At 45.8% G+C, this 20,714-nt stretch overlaps 1 protein-coding gene across 1 annotated transcript in view; it reads left to right on the top strand.

The window, feature by feature from the left end:
* The window catches only part of Kcnj6 (potassium voltage-gated channel subfamily J member 6), a 317,231-nt gene that overhangs the window by 197,456 nt on the left and 99,061 nt on the right, over positions 1-20,714 (top strand). Inside the window, exon 3 of the mRNA XM_008853043.2 lies at positions 10,566-11,486. Coding sequence (XP_008851265.1) covers positions 10,566-11,486 — 921 coding nt within the window. The remainder of the gene's footprint in view (positions 1-10,565; positions 11,487-20,714) is intronic.

Genomic DNA, 20,714 nt, shown 5'->3' with positions numbered 1-20,714 from the left:
AGGAACCAGCCTAAACCAGCCCCATCCTTCCCTCGCTAGCCATTGGCCTCACTGCAGTCGCCCCACTCCACACTCGCTGGCCCCCCACGTTCCAAGTTCAGTTGTTCTACATTTCCACCAGCCGCAGATCATGGCCACATCTTCTCACTGGCAGCTGCCCCTTAATTCAGCATCTTCCAGCATCCCTCTAACCCTGCTTATAGCAATCATGATAAATGCCTACGTACCATCAGCCAAAACCCAAGGATAGTTTTATATTTTGTAAGGTTTGTAGAAAGGGCGGGAATAAGAGGGAAAGACAAAAGAGAGAGGGAGAGATGGAGGGGAGGGAAAGAAGGAGGGAGGGAGGGAGAGATGGAGGGAAAGGAGGGAGGGAGAGATGGAGGGAAAGGAGGGAGGGAAGGAGGTAGAGAGGGAGGGGGAAAAAAAGATCCTTTGAACTGGACATGGTGGTGCACAAGTATAATCCTAGCACTTGGGAGGCTAAGGCAGGAGGATGAGAGTTCAAAGTGGCTTCAATGCTAGCCTGGATTATATAAGTAGAAGAAATAAAGAGGTAAAGAGAGAAGGGGAGGAGGGAAGGAGGGAGGGAGGGAGGAGGGAGGGAGGGAAGGAGATAGAAAGGGAGGGAAAGGAGGGAGGGAGGGATGGAGGGAAGGAGGCAGAGAGGGAGGGAGGGAGGGAAGGAAGGTGAAGGAAACATCATATTTCAACTTGCCATTTACTTTTGACCAGAACACATTTCTTTTAAGAGTTTCCTTTTGGAACTGAGCCATAGGTCTCCATGTGGCAAGATACTCAACTTTCAAATCACTCCCTGTATTGGCAGGTGCTAGAACAAAGTTGTATTATTTTTACTCGGAGTGGTAAAGGTTAAAAAGAAAGAAACAGAGTGAGCAATAGCTTTTGGATCATCTAGGGACAACTCTCAGTAGCACGAGTAAGCCATATGGTGGTAAAATATACATAATATTAAACTTAACACTTCAGCAATTTTAAATACACAACTCAATGGCACTGAGTGCATCCATCACGTTCCGAAATCATCCCTAGTGTCATTTTCCAGAACTTTCTATCATCCCAAACAAATAACTCTGCATAACCCCCAGCTCCTGGTACATGCTAATCTACTCTCTGTCCCTGTGATTTCTCTGTTCCTAGCTCCTCATATAAGTGGAATCATGTTGCTTGCCTTTTGTTATCTATCTTACTTTATCATCATTTACTTTGATATCCTCAAGGTCATTCACATTGAGGCTGTGTCGAATTTCCTTCCTTTTAAGGCTGAATTCCCTCTATGTTTATTTCTCTTTCTGCTTATCTGTTCACCTACTGATGCATGTACAGTTATTTCTTCCTTATCACTATTGTCAATAATGCTGCTAGAAATGTTGACATGTGAATATCTATTTGAGCCTTTGTTTTCCATTCTTTAGGGTTTATTTCCAGAAGTGGGGTTGTTGGATCCTGTGCTCATTCTGTGTGTAACTTTAAAAATATTTTTATTCGTTAGAGATTTTCATATAATGATTTTTATCACACTCAGGCCCCCCTCCCCTTATGCCCCAACCTTACTACCCCCCCTTCGTGTCCTCTATTATTGTCTTTGTTAAGGTCTATCTAATCTGTGCCCTTGGACGTGGGTCTATCTCTTAGGGTCTGGTCAGCCTACCAGAAAACACACCAGTAAAGAAAACTGACTCTCCCTCTCCCAACAGCTGTCAATTGTCAAGAGATCTTCAGCTGGGGCTTCCTGCCCACCTCCCCTATGCATGCCAGACCCATGTGGTTTGGGTTGCATAGGTCTTGTGCATGCTGTCATACATGTTGTGGGTTCATATGTGCAGCTACCCTGTGCATACAATATGGTTTCCTTGTTTCATCCCACCACCTCTGGTTATTACAATATTTCCACCCCCTCTTCCACAATGATCTCTGAGCCTTGGGAGGAGAGGGAACAGTACAGGTGTCCCATTTAGAGCCGAGCACTCAACAGTCTCTTATTCTCTACACAATGACCAGTTGTGGGTCTCTGTGTTAATCACCATTTGCTGTGAAAAGAACTTTCTCTGGTGGGAGTTGAGAGATGCACCAATCTATGGATATAACAAAAAGTCATTCTGAGTCAGTTTAATATTGTGCCTATTTAGCAGAATGATAGTATCGGGTACACTCCTATGGTCTGTGACCTGTCTAGTCACGGGTTTTCGGCCCTGATAACAGTGTCAGGTACGGACTCCATCTTGTGACGTGGGCCTTAAATTCAATTAGAAAGTGATTGACTAGTTCCATAAAATTCATGCCATTTTTGCACCAGTGGGCCTATGGAAGGCATGGTTGGAATACATCCTCTCCCATGTTGTGAGGCATCTTTTCATCCAGCAAAGCATCTCTAACAGGGAAGGAGCCACACGTCTGTGCACTGAAGGCACTGTCTGAAGAACTGAAATGGAACCAATTCATCAGGAAATCTGTACCTCTCCTCTTCCTGCTAGTCATTGTGAGAACACCTCTAGACCCACAGGCTCCCAGGTGCTCTCCCCCTTAAGCCCAAGTGTCAGTCACGGGCACAGCAGATTCCTGAGGGGCCTGCCCTTCCCACAGAAGCAATATATGACTTTCCTAGACTCAATTCAAGTAAATGTCTCCACTTCTAAGCTCTCAGGTATATGAAACAAGAAGTCTTTGGATTGAGTATCTTATAATTATTTAGCTCTTTGTGTGATAAATTTTTTAAATCAGATGTCAGACGAGTGTTTCAGTGTGTTGTTTGAAAATTCTTGTTTGCTTTTCCTGATTATAAATGCAATAAAAATTTCCAGGAAGGTAGAATGTAATGATATAAAGGGGGAAAGGGTAATAATAAAGTAGGAAGGGTTAAGGGGGTGGGGAATGGGAGGGTGGGTAGAGGAGGGAGGATGGGGAGGGACAACCAACACTAACGGCCTTTAGGAAAAGCCATATGGAAACCTACCACTACGGAAGCTACTTAAAGTATGTACATATACATTATAAAGACACGGGTACACTCACATACATGCAAGCAATACACTCATACACATAAATTAAAAATAATAAGCAATTTTTAATATTTTTTTACTTTTCCGAAGAAGCATTTCATTACAGCTTTAACATACTCAATAACAGTTTCCAGAGCAAAGATACATCTCTTTCAAAAGTGGCTATAAAACTTTTAGGTTTGCAGTTGAATTAATATAGTTATTAAATATTGAACTCAGTATAAACCCTGTAAGACATAAAATTGAATCAGTTTTTAACCTTTAAAAAAGATCTCCATTTCATTTTAAAATATACTGTTTCTTACAGAAAGATACATTGTTTTTGCTAATAACACTGTGATGTTGGCACATGTATCTCTAATCTGTATGTATCTGGTTATTACTAGTCATAATTGGTTGCACTCAGATCCTTGGCACCTGTGTATGTCTATAAAGTCATCGGGCAGATTTCAATGGTAATGTTTATCACCTCTACTAATTAACATGACATAAGTTTTTATGCTTCCTCCTCAAATATAAGCAATTTTTTAAAAGATTAATGCATCTCTCAGCTCTCAGCAACAAAGCACCCTTATACAGCAGATGATGAGTAACACAGAAAAATCACAACTGGCCAACTGGTCGGTGTGCAGAGAGTAAGAGGTTGCAAACTGTGCAGCAGCCCTGAATAGGGCACCTCTGTCAGACTTCTGCCTCCCAAGGCGCAGGGGTCATTGAGGAAAAGACGGTGAGAGATTGTAAGAGCCAGAGGAGGTGGATCACCACATGAGACAGAGTTCTCCAGAGAGCTGGGCACTCATATGAACTCACAGCAATGGCAACAGCATGGACTAGTCCCACCTAAGCTCCAGCTGGACAAAATCCCACATGGGGAAATGGATAAGAAGCCCCAACTCTATTTGAGGACTGCTGAGGAGAGATTCAGGCTCGTTTAAGGGTGAGACTCTTCATAGATTGACCAGGCTCCAGTGGATGAACCCACACCAAAGGGCATTTGAGGACATAAACCTGACCCTATAGGCATATATAATATAATAATATAATATATAACAATAAACCTAAGAATGGAAAAACGGCTCAGTAGTTAAGAGAACTGTCTGCTAACGCAGAGAACCCAGATTAGTTCCCAGCACCCACATGGCAGCTAACAACCATCTATAACTCCAGTTACAGAGGAGATATATATATATATAAACAGAAATTTGGTGAGGAAAGTTAGAAAGTGGAGTGTAGATATGGCAGGGGATCCAAATATGATCAAAATACATTGTATGAAGTTCACAAAAAAGTTTAAAAATATTTAATTATAAAAAAACTTATTCTAGAAGTTCTGGAAAAGCAAGACTAATTAACCAGGGAAGTTAAAAGCAGGCCTGAAGCCCACCCAGAGCCACCTGTGATAAAAGGTTTTTCTTTACGGATTTTACTTTGTTTTCCGTTCTGCCCTGTTCTCCTCAGATCTTCCCCACAGCATCAAAGAGGTGCACAGGACTTTGGAGTCTTCTCTTGGGTCCTACAACACTCACCCATCCAATTGTACAACTTGAAATACAGAACTTTTCCATGAGGAGATCTCCTCCCAAGAGCAGGCCCAGGCAGCCTCCACTCAAGAAGCCGCGCCTGAAATGCGGCAGAGGCCTTCCACCTGTGACCTGTCACTACTAACCTTCAAGTTAGCTGTTTGCACTTTGGATACTTCTCCGTAAATCCGTCAGCTTTCTGAAAGAGTGGGAAGGATTTTTAAAGCAAAATAGGAGAGGAGGCGAGCCAGGAATCCAGCCTTCTTCACACAGGCCCACATCTACCCTAATGCAGACAAGCAACGCTGGAGTGCGGATCACCGCATCCCCGCCAGGTTCCTCCTTCCCTTCTGCACTTTACACAGTTCTCATGTGTCCTCGCTTCTGAGGGTGCCATGCAGCTCGCTGACTGGCCACGTGCCCGTTGCACGTGGCAGCTGAGTGCTGGGCAAGTTCTTTCCTGACAAAGCTGGTAAGAAGTTGTTTGCGTCCCCGTGCAGAGAGGAAAAAAAAAAAAAAAAAAGTCTGTTCCCAGACCCAGCTGCAGCTCACGCCACGGTAGAGCCCCAATGCTCTTGGAAATGTCATTCAGATCTCCCTCAAATTCATGGCCGGGTTCTAAGAAATGCTAACCACCATCAGTGGCCTTCCCTTCTCTATTTCCCACACATATCTGCACACATCTGGTGGGCACTGCCCACAGCTCACACCTGGAATGGCCCTTTCTCCCTGCACACGGTCCCTGTGATGTCCTAGACATAGTCATGAGGCTCTGCTCTCCTTGTTGTGATCACCCAGCCCACCCCACACCCTATACTGCACTCCTCCTGATGGTCTCGTCCTTCCTGGACCCCTGGGCTCCAATATCAGTCTCTTTGTACATTCTCTTGAGTTTTTGTTTCTCTCAGTTCCGGGTCTGTTCTGCTGACTCCCCATCATTCTGTGATGCAAGGACCCAGCCAAGTCCACCTTCCCATCAAACTCCCAGGGAGGCCTGGCTCCCTTTGCTTGTCTTGCAAGGCCCTGAAGGGGTACCAGCATCTACATTTTCCCCACCACTAAATACAAGCATTCAATTAACCACACGCTAACACAACACAAACACAAGAATTCCTTCTTCCCTTCCCTTTCTTCTCCCTTTGGTCTTTCTCTTAACTATTCTCCTGGTTGGTAACTCTTCTGTTTTCTGGGTAACACCATAAAATTAGAGACAGGCTCGATTTAATAACAGAGATAACCATGCAATAGCCAAGCACGGCCATGTCTTTTTCTTACTTCTAGACCAATGGCAAGGTCCCACGCTGCGCCGACCCAGGTTCCTTCACCTCTTGACCCCTGTGTCTCCTGTAGATGGAGTAAATGTATTAAAGGAGGCAAGTCTACTATTTAAAAACCTTAGTTCAGAAAGATGTGTTACAATTCAGTTGGGCCAAGCGTCGGTCCCCAGGGCCACTCTGATACCAAGTGGCAGGACACTGTGAGACAGAAATGAGAGAAACGCGGCCAGGCCACTATTGCCAACAAGACAGGAAGGCATCTTTATTGGCCCTAAGCCCAGCTCTCTGGCTCAAGCCAAAAGGAGCCAGCACCGATCAGAGGTGAGCAGGCGCTCAGCTTAACAAAGGAAGCAGCACGCTCTCATTGACTTGGGGGCGGCTAAAGTTTAGTATTTGTCTATTAATTTCAGACACGGTTTCAAAAGATGCTCTTCCTCTTATGCATCTTGGCCTTGGCGGGCTAAGGGGTAGTGACGTAAGCCAGAAACAGCTGTACTTCCTGCTGCTGGCTGGCATGGTCTGACGTAGGGTGAGACAGGTGTTGGAGATAATGAGCTGCTGAGAAGGCACAGGGAGGGCAGAAGAAATGAAGCAGGCCTCTACTCTGATGGGAACAGTCCAAGTTCACTCTTCGTTACAGCGTCAGGAAAAACATTTCTCGAAAGATCCACATGGCTGTGCATAGGGCTTCACGGAGTCTGACTCAAAGGGTGAGACGGCAAAGAAGAACTTAAAGACAAAGACCAAGTCTTTACCTATTCCAGGTGGCCATCCAACGTCTGCGGCATCTAGTGGTCGGCGCTTCGGGCAACATCCTCAGAAGCCACCTAGGCAACTGTTAGAATCCGTACATCAGACTGTTATCAAAGTGAATGGGAAACTAAGGGTTATCGTTCAGCTGTGTGACTTCTAACATGAGTGATTTTTAAGTTAACCACGAACAAGTGAATCTACTGGACCAATCTGGGTGTTCCTTCTTGTCTTTATTGGCCTTTTATGTGGCTGTCTCAAACCATACAGGCTTTACCTTCATCTAGTCATAAGACGCTCCCACTCTGCAAACACCTCTGGTCTATGGCCTAAGCTGGTACTGATGACAAAGCTGTTGAGAGTACAGGGATGGGGGTACAGAAGAAAATACATACTGAGCTTTTAATAGCAGTGATGCTTAGTACTGGTTGTCAGTGTAACAAGATCTGCAGTCACCTAGAGACAAGCCTCTGGGCATGTCAGTGAAGGAGTTTCTAGATTGGGTTACTTCAGGTGGAAGAAATGTGGGTGATACCATCCCATGGGCTTGGGTCAAGACTGCTTAAAAAGGGAAAGTAAGCTGAGCATAAGCTCTCTGGTTTCTGCCTGAAGACAGTGTGACCAGCTGCCTCAAGATCCTACAGCCCTACCTTTCCCCATGACGGGCCGCACCCTGGAACTGTGAGCCAAATGGGCGCTTCCTTCCTTAAACTGCTTCTGTCAGATATTTTGTCACAGCAGCAAGAAAGGCGTTAAAATGAAAGGTAACAAGTCAGGCTGGAGGCATGGCTTAGCAGATAAGAGCATGTATTGGTCTTGCAGAGGGCCTGAGTTCAGTTCCCAGCACCCACATCGGGCAGCTCACAACCAAGCACCTGTAACTCCAGCTCCAGGGGGATCCAGTGCCCCTAGGCTTTGTAGGCACCTGCACTCATGTGCACATATTCACACATAGACACATGCAGATACATAACTAAAAATAATAAAACATATCTTTGTGATTAAAATGTAGCAAGTTAAGGAGCCAGAGCTTGTGTGTCTTTGGTCCCTTGCCATGCTCTCCACCTGTCTGGACCTGCGTGCAAAGAGGGTGGGAATTCCCCACCCCAAGAAGGACAGGGTTGGGGGTCAGCAGACCACCTCCCCAGGCTGCCTAGAGTTCCATCACTTCACTCCTCAGCCTGGGGCTTACAGAAAGCTGCTAAGCCAGAAAGTGGGGTAAAGCACCCTGGGGACAGGCTCCTTCCATGACACACCTGAAGTACGATGTCACCTTTCATGACAGTATCCTGAAGACCGCTGAGAGGCAGCTGATCTACAAACCCCTCCTTCCACTTCCAGACCCAGATAGACAGGGGTTCAGGGTGGCTGTGCATAGTCAGTATCAGGCAGTCTGTCCATAGTCAAGGCCACAATATGCTCCAGGCTTGCTGGGGCCACTGCAGACTTCTGCAGACAAAGCCTTCCCAACCTGCCATGCTTTGATCTCAGTGGTCATCCAGGTGGACTCCCACTGAGAGACCACTGAGGGCAAAATTAGCAGCCAGAACACAGAGGTGACCATCCAGGATCAAAAGTGTCCTTCTATGTAAGGGTGTTAGCAGGGGGCAGAGATGGGACTCTCTACCCTTCTAGCCCCTCCCTACCTGTCCTCCACTCCAACACTTACATCAGTTCTAAGAAGAAAAAAAAGCAAATTTTCTCATTTACAAATGAAGGGCTATTGAGGGCAATGATCTAAAAGTCAAAGCTATCAAACCACACAGCAGGCTCTGCAGATCAGATGCTTTCCTTTCTTTGGATAGAAACAGAAAAACAGATCCCTGCAATTGATTTTCAAGGCGACTAATCAGCCACAAGCAAGGTTGGTCCATAAGTTAGGTGGGTACCACTCAAGTCCTAGCCCTGGCTATTTTCTTATTCAGATAAATGATGTTTTCTCAGCAGACCGCATTTCTCCTCTAACCAAGAGGAAAACAGAGCTACCACAAAGCAAATACATGACACAGCCCAAAGACCAGCATGAAAGCCTGGGGAAAGGAGCTGGTTATGAAACTTTTAGCAGCTCTGAAATCATTGGCTAAACAAGTAACTTCATGCAGTGGTTTCTGCACATTTAATAGCAGAATCGGTTCCAAAATTCCCTTTGTACTCAGACTCTAAGAGAACTTTCCTAATGTGTTGTTAACTAATGCAATCTTCATGAAGGCCATCAGGAAGAAATAGCTACACACGCCAAAGTGCAGATGCTAAATGCTGAGGCAGAAACCAAAGCAAATGTGTGAATGCACAGAGAGAGAACATTTCTCTACACTTCTTTTTTAACCTTGGCATTGAATCAACCATTTAAGTATGACGCATGCATCCTTAGCAGCAAAAACTAGAAAAAATTTTAAGCCCAGAAATTTGAGCAATAGTTTAAAGAACTTGCTCAAAATTCTTGCCCTATATATAGAGAGCAATAAAAAGAGTCATTTGTTACAAAAGGATGTTTATGACATGTCCCATGTGGGCCGTGTCACCCTGTGGTTTCATTTCACCTGTTTAATATTTTGTTCATTTTAATTTCATATGTATAAGTGCATTGCCTGCATGTATGTTAAGTACACCCATGTCATGCAATGCCCACAGAGGTCAGCAGAAGACATCTGGTCCCCTGGAACTGGAGTTACAGATAGTTGTTAGCTGCCATGTGGGTGCTGGGATTCAAACCCAGGTCCTCTGCAAGAGCAGCCAGTGCTCTTAACCACTGAGCCATCTCTCCAGTCCCTTCATTTCACCTTTTAACAACCCCATGAGTTGGGTCCTATGGCCATTCTGTAATTGAAGAAATGGAGGCTCAGTGAGTTCAATAGCGTTATCAGTCCATTCAAGCTTCTATAACAGAGGCCCACACACTGGATGACTTAAACAACAGATGCCCATTGTCTTACTACTCTGTTCTAGAGGCTGGAAGTTCAAGGTCAAGGTGCTGGTTGGGTTAGTTTCTAGAAGGGTCTCTCTGGCTTAGAGACGGTGTCTTCTCGGTGTCCTTATACGGCCTTCCATCTGCTCACTTGCATCTGGTATGTCTTCCTCTTCCTCTAAGGACATGTACCCTATTAGATTAGGCCTCCGTCTTTTAACTTGAAATTGTTTCCTTAAAGGCTTTCATTTGCCACTTTTCTCATTGCTGTTACAAAATGCCCAAAAACAGCAACTTGGAGAAGGAGCTTCTTTTGGCTCACAGTTTGAGGATATGGCCAGGAAGGCATCCGCAGGGGCAGGAGGTGGTTGGTCATGCTGTACCATGGTCAGGAAGTAGAGAGAGATGAACACTGGTGCTCAATTCCCTTTCTCCTTTTTGTTCAGTCTGACGACACCCCAAGTCCATGAGGATGCTGCCTACATTCGGTGTGAGTCTTCTCAGTAAAATTTTGCTGAAAACATCCTCATAGACACACCTAAAGATGTGTTTCCATGGTAACCCTAAGTCCAATAAATTGACATGATTACCATCACAAGGTTTCATCCTTAAAGACAGTCAGACTGGGTGGGGCATCAACTATGGGTTTGGGGATGGCATGGTTAGGTTTGTCACAGTAGATAGGAGCCTATATTGGTAAGCGATTGAGCCAAGACTGTCTGAATACCAAGATGCCTTCCTTAAAGAGCTTGCTGCTTCTCCAATGCTTCAGCATCTCAGACAGAGTTGGGAGACATCGCACCAGGATAGCAAATGTAGTGGAAGCTTCAAGCAGGGAGCTGATGTCACAGCACTGAGCTCTATCCTGATAGGCTAAGCAGTAAAGGACTTGCACAAGCTAGGTCATGATGCACAGAGCGCAAATCAGCTGGGGCCTGTCCAGATGGCACTGAGTGAAAACGGCTCGTTAACCTAGTTGGTAGATGTACAAATGGTGTTTATCTGAGTTCACTGACATCTGCGAAGTATGTGATTCCATTATCCACGACCAGCGTTTCATGTGGGTTCTCTTTTCTTTTCTCCAAACTGCCAGCTAACGTCCTGGAGGGTGACTCCATGGACCAGGATGTGGAAAGCCCAGTGGCCATTCACCAGCCAAAGTTGCCTAAGCAGGCCAGGGATGACCTGCCAAGACACATTAGCCGGGACCGGACGAAAAGGAAAATCCAGAGGTACGTGAGAAAGGATGGGAAATGTAATGTTCACCATGGCAACGTGCGGGAGACCTACCGCTACCTGACGGACATCTTCACCACCCTGGTAGACCTGAAGTGGAGATTCAACCTGTTGATCTTTGTCATGGTCTACACAGCAACATGGCTCTTCTTTGGAATGATCTGGTGGCTAATCGCCTACATCCGGGGAGATATGGACCACATAGAGGACCCTTCGTGGACTCCCTGTGTTACCAACCTCAATGGGTTTGTCTCTGCTTTTTTATTCTCAATAGAGACAGAAACCACCATTGGTTATGGCTACCGGGTCATCACGGACAAGTGCCCCGAGGGAATTATCCTCCTCTTAATCCAGTCTGTGTTGGGGTCCATTGTCAACGCGTTCATGGTGGGATGCATGTTTGTGAAAATATCCCAACCCAAGAAGAGGGCAGAGACCCTGGTCTTTTCCACCCATGCAGTGATCTCCATGCGGGATGGGAAACTGTGCCTGATGTTCCGGGTGGGGGACCTGAGGAATTCCCACATTGTGGAGGCTTCCATCAGAGCCAAGTTGATCAAGTCCAAACAGACTTCAGAGGGAGAGTTCATCCCCCTGAACCAGACAGATATCAACGTAGGGTACTACACAGGGGATGACCGTCTGTTTCTAGTGTCACCGCTGATCATTAGCCACGAAATTAACCAACAGAGTCCCTTCTGGGAGATCTCCAAAGCCCAGCTGCCTAAAGAGGAACTGGAGATTGTGGTCATCCTGGAAGGGATGGTGGAGGCTACAGGTAAGACAGCTTCTGCCTGGGTTGTCTCTGGGAAGTGCGTTCAGTCAAAACCATCTGATGTTATCTGATACAAGATATGGAAGAGTGAATCTTCCTCACCATTGACACCTTGCCTTGAACTGTTTTGGCTCTGGTTGTTAGAACCTTAAGTATATCTTCTGAGAAGTCTAACCATTTAGATTTCAAAGCTTTTTCAAAGCCCTTTTGAAAGTAAATTAATGAACAACAACAAAAAAAAATCCTGTGATATCTTAAATTTCCAAGTACTTCAAGTACTTGTAGAAATTAAATTTTGATCTATTGCTAAATCTTGTTTTGAATGACTTTAAAGCATTTCCCATTTAAATATTTGCAGTTATTTATTAGCAATCAATGGGCCAAAGTTAAACCTTTAAAAAACACAGAAAACAGAAAAGCTGCTTTAATGCTCCAGTCTCGCTCCCTGTTTGGGGACCAGTCACAAGACCCAGAGAACTGGGTGGGATTTTTTTCTCTCTTGTACTCAATGTCTCTCTACAGTCCGCCCGCCCAGCGTTCAGCTGAGGTTGTACTGCAGACCCAGAAACAAACTCTAGGAGAAAACAGAATTAAAGACTGCTTTGTCCCAGTCTTGACGACCCTTCTGCCATCAACGCTAACCATGGGTCTCTTTGAAGAGAGGTGGTATGTTCTCAGAACAGGGAAAACTGCTTTTACTGGCGTCTTCACTCACATCTGAACTTCATACATGTTCCATGTTCTAAGAGCAAAGCCTATGTTTACCTGTAGCATGGCACAAAATAGAGCCAGAAGCCCTGAGTCGGGCCGAAGACAATACCTCCCAGAAAGGTATTAAGCCAATTCCTAATGCCGTCAACTCCTCATAGTTCTGAGTCCTGGTTACCATGCCTGGGTCTTTTTTTCAAATACAGTCTGTCCTGTGTTTTGGGTCAGCCTGTATCATCTGAAAATGCATTCTCAGTGGGCTGTCCCAATTCTTCATTAACCTGTTAGTCTTTTTCAAAGGAAAGCCCCTAGTCCTGTGTTTCTGTCTCACTATGTCCCTGTCCTGACAGGAGGCAGAGTCATAACCACTACTAACTTGTTCTTATGATAGAGTGGCTTTTGCAGTAACTTTTTAAAATTTAGCAGACTAAAAATGTGAGCCAAGGGATTTGCAAGTGGCTCGGTGACCCAGCATTACCCTTTCCACAGACAAAAGAAACTTTAAAGCATGCCAACATATGGTCAGCCCTCTGTGTTTACAGACCCATACTTACAGGTTCAACCAAGTGTGAATCTAACACATTTTTTTAAAAGCATCTGTACTGAAGACTTACCTAGTTCTTGCCATTAGTCCCTGAATGCAGTACAACTATTCATCTATCACTTGTGTTATATTGGGTGTTACAAGTAATTTAGAGATAATCTGAAGTGTGTGGATGTGTGTAATGTCTATGCAAGCACAGCTGCTTTACAAGAAAGACTTGAGCATCTGTAGATTCGGGTGTCTTTGGGGAGTCCTAGAATCAATCCCCTCGGGATAGGAGAAATGATGGCCTATTTATCTCATACCTACTCGGGAGCCAGGTGCTGCACTGTAAGCCTGGTATGCAAAACTGAGGAGAAACCAGAAACTGATGGCTGACATGGGGTAAGAGCTCCAGTCAGCAGTGTGATAAGACGATCACACTCAGAAGCTTACTTCTGAGTCATGAGCACCTCCTTCCTAAAAGACTTCTGTACTTAGAACTGTGACTAGTGTGAAATACTAAACAGGTGCTGCCCATATTAGCAGAGCTATCTCTACCTTGAGCCTGGTGCTTTTGTGTTCCCTGGAGGCAGTTACTGAGCTAAGAAGATAGAAGAAAGGGAGGAGGGGGGTGAAAGAGGGGAGCGGAGAGAGAGGGGAAAGGAGGGGGAGGACAGGGAAGAGAGAACTGAGGAGAGGAAGGCGCCCCTTGAGACCAGGTAAGAGAGAACTGAGGAGGGGAAGGCCCCCCTTGAGACAGGGCGCTCTGTCACTTTCTAGCAGGGCAGCAGCATCTAGGGCCCGGCTGACAGAGAGCAGGGACTCTGGATCCCCCTAGTGGTGTCTGATGAGGCAGAGCATCCCACAGCCTCAGCTGACCATCCCCAGGGCTGCCTGTAATAGATTCTCACTGTGACTCGCTAAGCCTCAAGGGCCTGAGGTAGGCGGCTTGCTTCATCTCTAGCTGTTTGGCCCGGACACCAAGCCTCTGGCTCCCACTGCTAACCACAGCTCCAAATGGCAAAAGCTGAGCTCTGTGCTTCCTCCAGCCCAGCCTGGAAAGATAAATGAATCTGAGTAAGCAAATCAGCTTTGCAGTGTCCCAGAGCCATGGGTCCCCTGGGCCAGACCTTGTCTTTCCGATGACAGAGTGACTGGAATGAGACTATCTGAAGTGAGAAGCATCCTTTTTAAGGTAATTAACAGTGACACTTGCCTAGGAGCATTCTCTAGGTTCCTCGAGTTCTTAGCCACGCCTGGGTAGGTGCCAGCACAAAGAATCAAACTCTCCACCACCCTGAGGAAAAACAACCACCGCTACTGATTTTGTTTTAAAATTTATAATTTCCTGGGGCTGGAGAGATGGCTCAGTGGTTAAGAACACTGGCTGGTCTTGCAGAGGACCTGAGTTTGATTCCCAGCACTCACATGGTGGCTGTGAACCGTCCTTAACTCCAGTTCCAGGGGAATCTGAAACCCTCTCGTGACCTCCGCCGCATTGCACAACATGGGTGCACTCACGTGTATGCAGGCAATACATTCATACATATAAAATAAAACTAATAAATAAAATATTTTTTTAAATGATAATTTCCTGATTTCTGATTAGTAGAGGAAAGGTGTTCTAGAAACTTCTGGAGGTGTCTGGATATGCCTTGGTCCTTTCCACACAGGTTTCATATAGTTCAGTACCCCCAGTATAAACTGGCCTCTGAAGCTTCAACCAGACACCTTGTAAATTAAAAACCACAGTTAGGATTTATGGGCAATAAACAGCTCCTTAGGGAGAAAAAAAAATGCTTTACTATATCAAAGCCACAGGAAAAGAAAAATGTGCACTGGAGGAGAACAAATCTCAGAAAGTTCTGATTGTCCACTGAAGTGCAGGAGTGGGAATCAGGAGCCAGGAGGGGAAGGCGCTGACCCAGAACAGCTCCTCGGGGGCTCCAGACTTCTCTCAAAACCCTCTCCGTTGATGGTAAACAGCTGTTCAGGAGTCTCTAGATTAGTGGGTGCATCTTAGCAGGATCATCACGCTGCATTGGGACTCAGCATGACTTTGTTTTATTTTATTCTTTGGTAATTTGATACATGTGTGCAGTGTATTTAGATCAGAAGCACCCCCCAACTCTTTTCCTCCAACTCCTCCTGGACCGCCCACCACCACATCGCCCTCCCAACTTCCTGTCATATAGATGTAGATCCCACTGAGTCTAATTAGCGCTACACTGGAGCATGAGAGAGGCCACACCCCTGAAGAAAACTGACTCTCCCTCCCCCAGGCACCATCAATTGCCAATAGCTCCCCTGCTGGGGATGGGGACCCATGAACCCTCCACCATTCATGTCAGACTGTGGATTGGCTTGATCTTGTGCAGGTCTTGTGCAGGAAGTCACAGCTACTGTGAGCTCATGAGTACAATAGTCCTGTCACACCCAGAAGACACACCCAGTCCCCTCCTGACTTCTGGCTCTTACTTACAGTCTTTCCACCCACTCTTCCAGGATGTTCTCTGAGCCTTGGGAGGAGGGGTGCTATAGCTGTCCTATTTAGGGCTGAGCACTTCATAGGCATTTACTCTCTGCGCTTTGACCATCAACACACCCTTCTATTGTGTGCATCATGGGCACACAATGACCTTGATATGGTGTACTCTGGAGACCTGAGTTATCTTGCTGTGTTCTGAGCCCTTGAGTCTGCGGTCTGCTGGGAGCTCAGTGAGTGGGACAGGCAGACAGTTGCAGTGCAGGCAGTGAGTACTCTGTGGACACCTCTGTCCTAACACCAGATGCATTGCAGACTCTGTTTCCATCATTAGAGAGTGAAAGCGAGGGCAGGGGATGTGTCCCAGTTAGTAGAATGCTTGCCTAGCCATGCAAGAGGCTCTGGACTGGATCCCTACCACTACATAAAACCAGACACAATGGTACATGTCTGGAATCCCAACACTCCTGCCATGAAGCCAGGAGGATCTGGAGTGCAAGGTCATCTGTAGCTACACAGCAAATCTGAGGCCAGCCTAGGGTGTGAGACAAAAAAGAGGGAGGGAGGGAGGGAGGGAGAGGAGAGAAAGGGAGGCAGGAGAGAGGGAAGGAGGGAGAGAGAGGGAGGGATGGAGGGAAGGAAATGTTTAGTTTGCCTCTGTCATGATAAAACACTCTGACCAAAAACACCTTGGGAGGAAAGGATTTATTTGACTTCTATGTGTGGACCACAGGGAGATCAAGGCAGGGATTCAAGGCAGGAACCTGGAGCAGGAGTAAGGCCATGGAGGACACTGCTCACTGCCTCGCTTTCCCTGGCTGGCTCAGCTACCTTTCTTATATAGCCCAGGCCACCTGCTCAGGGAAGGCACCATACACGGTGGGATGGGCCCTGGTACATCAATTAACAATTAAGAAACAGTCTAATGGGGGTAATTCCTCAATTAAGTTTCCCTCTTCCCAGGTGTCTCTAGCTTGTGTCAAGTTGGCAAAAAGCTAACCAGCACAGGAGGGGGAGGGGAGAGAGGGAGGAAGGAAGGAAAGAAGGAGGGAGGGAGGGAAGGAGGGAAGGGGGAAGGAAGGAGGGAAGGAGGGAAGGGGGAAGGAAGGAGGGAAGGAGGGAAGGGGGAAGGAAGGAGGGAAGGAGGGAAGGGGGAAGGAAGGAGGGAAGGAGGGAAGGGGGAAGGAAGGAGGGAAGGAGGGAAGGGGGAAGGAAGGAGGGAAGGAGGGAAGGGGGAAGGAAGGAGGGAAGGAGGGAAGGGGGAAGGAAGGAGGGAAGGAGGGAAGGGGGAAGGAAGGAGGGAAGGAGGGAAGGGGGAAGGAAGGAGGGAAGGAGGGAAGGGGGAAGGAAGGAGGGAAGGAGGGAAGGGGGAAGGAAGGAGGGAAGGAGGGAAGGGGGAAGGAAGGAGGGAAGGAGGGAAGGGGGAAGGAAGGAGGGAAGGAGGGAAGGGGGAAGGAAGGAGGGAAGGAGGGAAGGGGGAAGGAAGGAGGGAAGGAGGGAAGGGGGAAGGAAGGAGGGAAGGAGGGAAGGGGGAAGGAAGGAGGGAAGGAGGGAGGGAAAGGAAGGAAGGAGGAAGGGAGGGAGGAGGGAGGGAGGGAGGGAGGGAAGGAAATGTAGGCTAGCCCTCCTATCTTTGATGCCTTGAAGGGTTCCCAGAAAAGTTAAGACTCACATGCATAAGGGACAGGCACACACTCTCCAAGGACCATTTTGTCCTGGTCCTGTGTGCAGTCAGGGGGTGTTTGAGGCGACCTCTCAAAAACCTTCCAATCATGTGATTCTATTTTTGAAAATGAATCAAACCCTGGAAAATTCTGGCAGCAGCCACCCAGACACCCCAGAGCTGGCCATGTCTCATCTGCAAATATATTTTTGAAGGGGCCCTTTATGTTCTCGACACATGGGCAATTTTGAGATAGTGATGTTTACAGAAGGTTTCTTAGCTACGTAAACAAACACACTCAGCAGCTGCAGCAAATGCGCGTTAAAATAGTAGAGCATTCATACAGACTGTTATTTATAGAGGGCAAATGGGCCTCGCGGCTAGATGACAGCCACCCAGTGCTGGGCCCGCTGCCAGCCAATGCCTCACTGTAGCCTTTCTGATTGAACTTCCATATTTACCCCCAGTGATTATGCAGCTCTGACAGGCAGCCTTTCCCAACATCCTGCATATGTGCCTCAGTGGTACAAATCTTCACTAAGCCTTTTGGGTTTTGTCTTCACACTTTTTATTATGATAGTTGTACACCTGCTTTAAAAAAAAAAAAAAAAAAAAAAAAAAAAAAACAATGAACCAACTGACACTCAGCGGTTAAGAGCACTGACTGCTCTTCCAGAGGATCTGGGTTCGATTCCCAGAACCCACATGAAGGCTATGAACTGTCCCTAAATCCAGTTCCAGGGGAATCTGATGCCCTCTTCTGACTTCCGAGGCATTGCATGACACGGTGCTCTCACATACATGCAGGCAATGCACTCATTCACATAAAATAAAAATAATAAATATATTTTTAATATTTTATTTATTTTATTTTATATGTATTTTTTTAAATGTACCAACCAGTGGAGGGATGAGGGAGACATGGATATGGGAGGGGGGTCTAAATTTTATTAAGAACTGTTGTATGAAAAAAACCTCAATAAGAAAATATTAAATTTTTTAAAAATGGGTCAAATACTGCCATTCATCCCTGAGTACCCATCTTTCAGTTCTGATAATTGTCGATTCAAGATCAAATGTGTTTTATCTACATTGTGATTTGCTAACCATCCCCAGCAATGTGGCATTTTAACTGCAAATATTTTAGTCCACGTCTATGGAAAACTAAGGACTTTAAAATTATATTACATCTATTTATTTATTTACATATTGGGGGAGGGCAGTGTACATAGCACACATGTGGGGGCCAGAAGATGATTGTGGGAGTCAGTTGTCTCCTTCTATCATGTGGATTCCCAGTATAGAACTCAAGTCCTCAAGCTTGGTTGCTGTCACCTTTAGCTACTAAGACATCTTACCAGTCCAGGACTCTTCAAATGCAGCCGTGAGGGCTAGGGCGATGGTTCAGTAGGTAAAGTGTGTACCTCGAAAGCATAAAGACCTGAGTTCAGATCCCCAGAACCCACGTAAGGCTGGACACAGTGTATGTGTCTTTAATCCCAGTGTTCCTAGAGCAATGTGGGAGATGGGTCAGGAGAGTGAGTCCCCTGAGGCTAAGAGGCCGGCTAGCCTGGCATACATGGCAGAAAACCAAAAGAGACAGTGTCTCAAATAAGGTGGAAGACCACCTGATATTGTCCCACACATGAACACGGCATGTGCACACCCACACTCACACAGGAATGCACACATACAGACACACACATACATCACACACAAGTGAGTTTTTGAAAGGAAAATACAACCATGACTCTGCTATGACAGCTAAAATCATTGCCAGTAATTTCATAAGATTTATTATCTGCTGAGGATTCAAACTTCCAGTTGTCACATAAATGCAAGTTTTTTCCCATCTGCTGTTTACAATCTGCTTATTTAAATCACGTTTCAAATAAAGGTAACACTGTGGTTGGGTGAATCTCTTTTCAGCCCCTCGGTCTTTTAGTTCTTTTCCATCTATGATTTTTTTTTCCTTTCCTATGATTTTTTTTTCCTTTCCTATAAGTTTTGTTCAACCGAGAACTTCTGAAAAGTTTAAACACCGAATAGAAAACTGGAGAAAAATGGAACATCGAGGGTTGATTTCAGAAATGCAGGTCCCACAGACTAGATGCTACCCCGTGTTACCTTCTGCATCTGCAGGCCCCGCATTTATGAAGTCAACCCCCAGCGACTAAAGATATTTGAGGAAAATTTGCATCTGTACTAAGCATACAGAAACTATTTCTTGTCATTATTAAACATAGTAGAGTATAGATATTATTTCATATCAGTGATCTTATATATAAGGTTTCAAATCTAGAGAATATTTAACATGTGGGAAAGTGTGTGCAGATTCTACATAAATTCTACACCATTTTATAGGAGGGACTTGAGCATCTATAGACTTGGGTATCTACAGTACCCCTGGAAGCAATGCCCCTTGGGTACCAACGGTCAATGTGCAGATGAGGAAGTAGAGCTGATTGCTAGAATTCACTGTGAATTCCAAGAATACAGGAAACCCTGGAGATGGGCGGGGGGGGGTGAGGGACAGCTGCTTCACCCCCAGCATGATGAATTCAAGTAGAGAGAATGCAGGCATAAATCACATCACAGAGCACAGGACTTTTAAACAGACTCTTCACCCAGGGATGAGCAAAGGGAGGTTCCCAAATCCGAGATAATGACATGCTAAGGTGAAGTGCCACTCGAAAAGCAGGCCTTGAAAGTCAAGCTGCAGATGGTGATGCCAAGCTCTGTGAGTTCAGTTCTGGGCATCCCGAGTGCTGCTGTTTGTCAAGGTTCTATAGAGAAATGTGCCCCCAAATAGTCAACTCCTATTTAATGCACAGACTTCAGGCATCCGATCAATGTGCTTTCTGGTCTTTTCCCCTCCTTTTACGGTTCCACTGTTGGTTTCCCTGAATTAATGAAGTCACTTTAAAATCCCCAAGGCATTCACATGGGTCTTTAACAACCATATATTAAAACAAATGCACTGTTGCTCAACTGTTCTGAAATCAAAATTAAGCATTGTCTTTAAGAGTGCCCTAGGGGACTGTGATGCTGCTGGGTCTGGTTTTCAGGAACTAGTCTTCTTTGCTGTAATCAAAATGCCAGTCTGCCTGGGTAGGAGAGGATATGAGACTTGGAGTTTGAAGGATAACACAGATGAGGGTTAACAGAACGGCCCTCTCATGCTGTTTCTAGTGGCGATCAGTCATCATCACAAAGCTCAAATCTTATTTTCTCCTTTTGATAAGCTACTGCTAATCCTTTCATCAGCAAGCCATTATCTCCGGATTTACCATTTTTCTTTTGAGAGCTGTAAGCCCAGCTCCCTAGTCTAGGGAACTGTTTTAAATGATAAGATCCGAAATACTAGGAATTTGGATAGAAAATCTCTGCAGAGATATTCAGCTCTGATAAGTCTCTATAGGGAGAAATTTTAAGAAAAAAAAATATAGACATATGAATAGCTTTTTACTAGATCAAAATCTATCACCCATAACATCAAAACATCCACCTTGTCTGTGTTCTTGGAGCATTGGTTCAATTCATTTACCAAAGAATTCCTCCCAAAGAATCCACCCCACCATCACCTTTGGCAGAATACAATCCCTGGCAGCTGCCCCCAGAATATGGTAACGTCTGTGGTCCTCAGCAGCTTGGAACTCTGGAATCTGGCTCAGAAAGGTCTTGTCTGAGGCTGGATATTATGGCGTGCCCGTACATAGGCTTAAGATCTCGCCAGGAGTGGTGGTGTAGGCCTTGAATCCCAACACTAGGAATGCAGAGGCAGGCAGATCCCTGTGAATTTGAAACCAGCCTGGTCTACATAAAGAGTTCCAGGCCAGCCAGAGGGAG

The sequence above is a fragment of the Nannospalax galili genome, unplaced genomic scaffold (genome assembly GCF_000622305.1).
Source record: "Nannospalax galili isolate Female #2095 unplaced genomic scaffold, S.galili_v1.0 scaffold447, whole genome shotgun sequence".
Classification (NCBI taxonomy): Eukaryota; Metazoa; Chordata; class Mammalia; order Rodentia; family Spalacidae; genus Nannospalax; species Nannospalax galili.
This window is presented reverse-complemented; position numbering and strand designations above follow the sequence as displayed.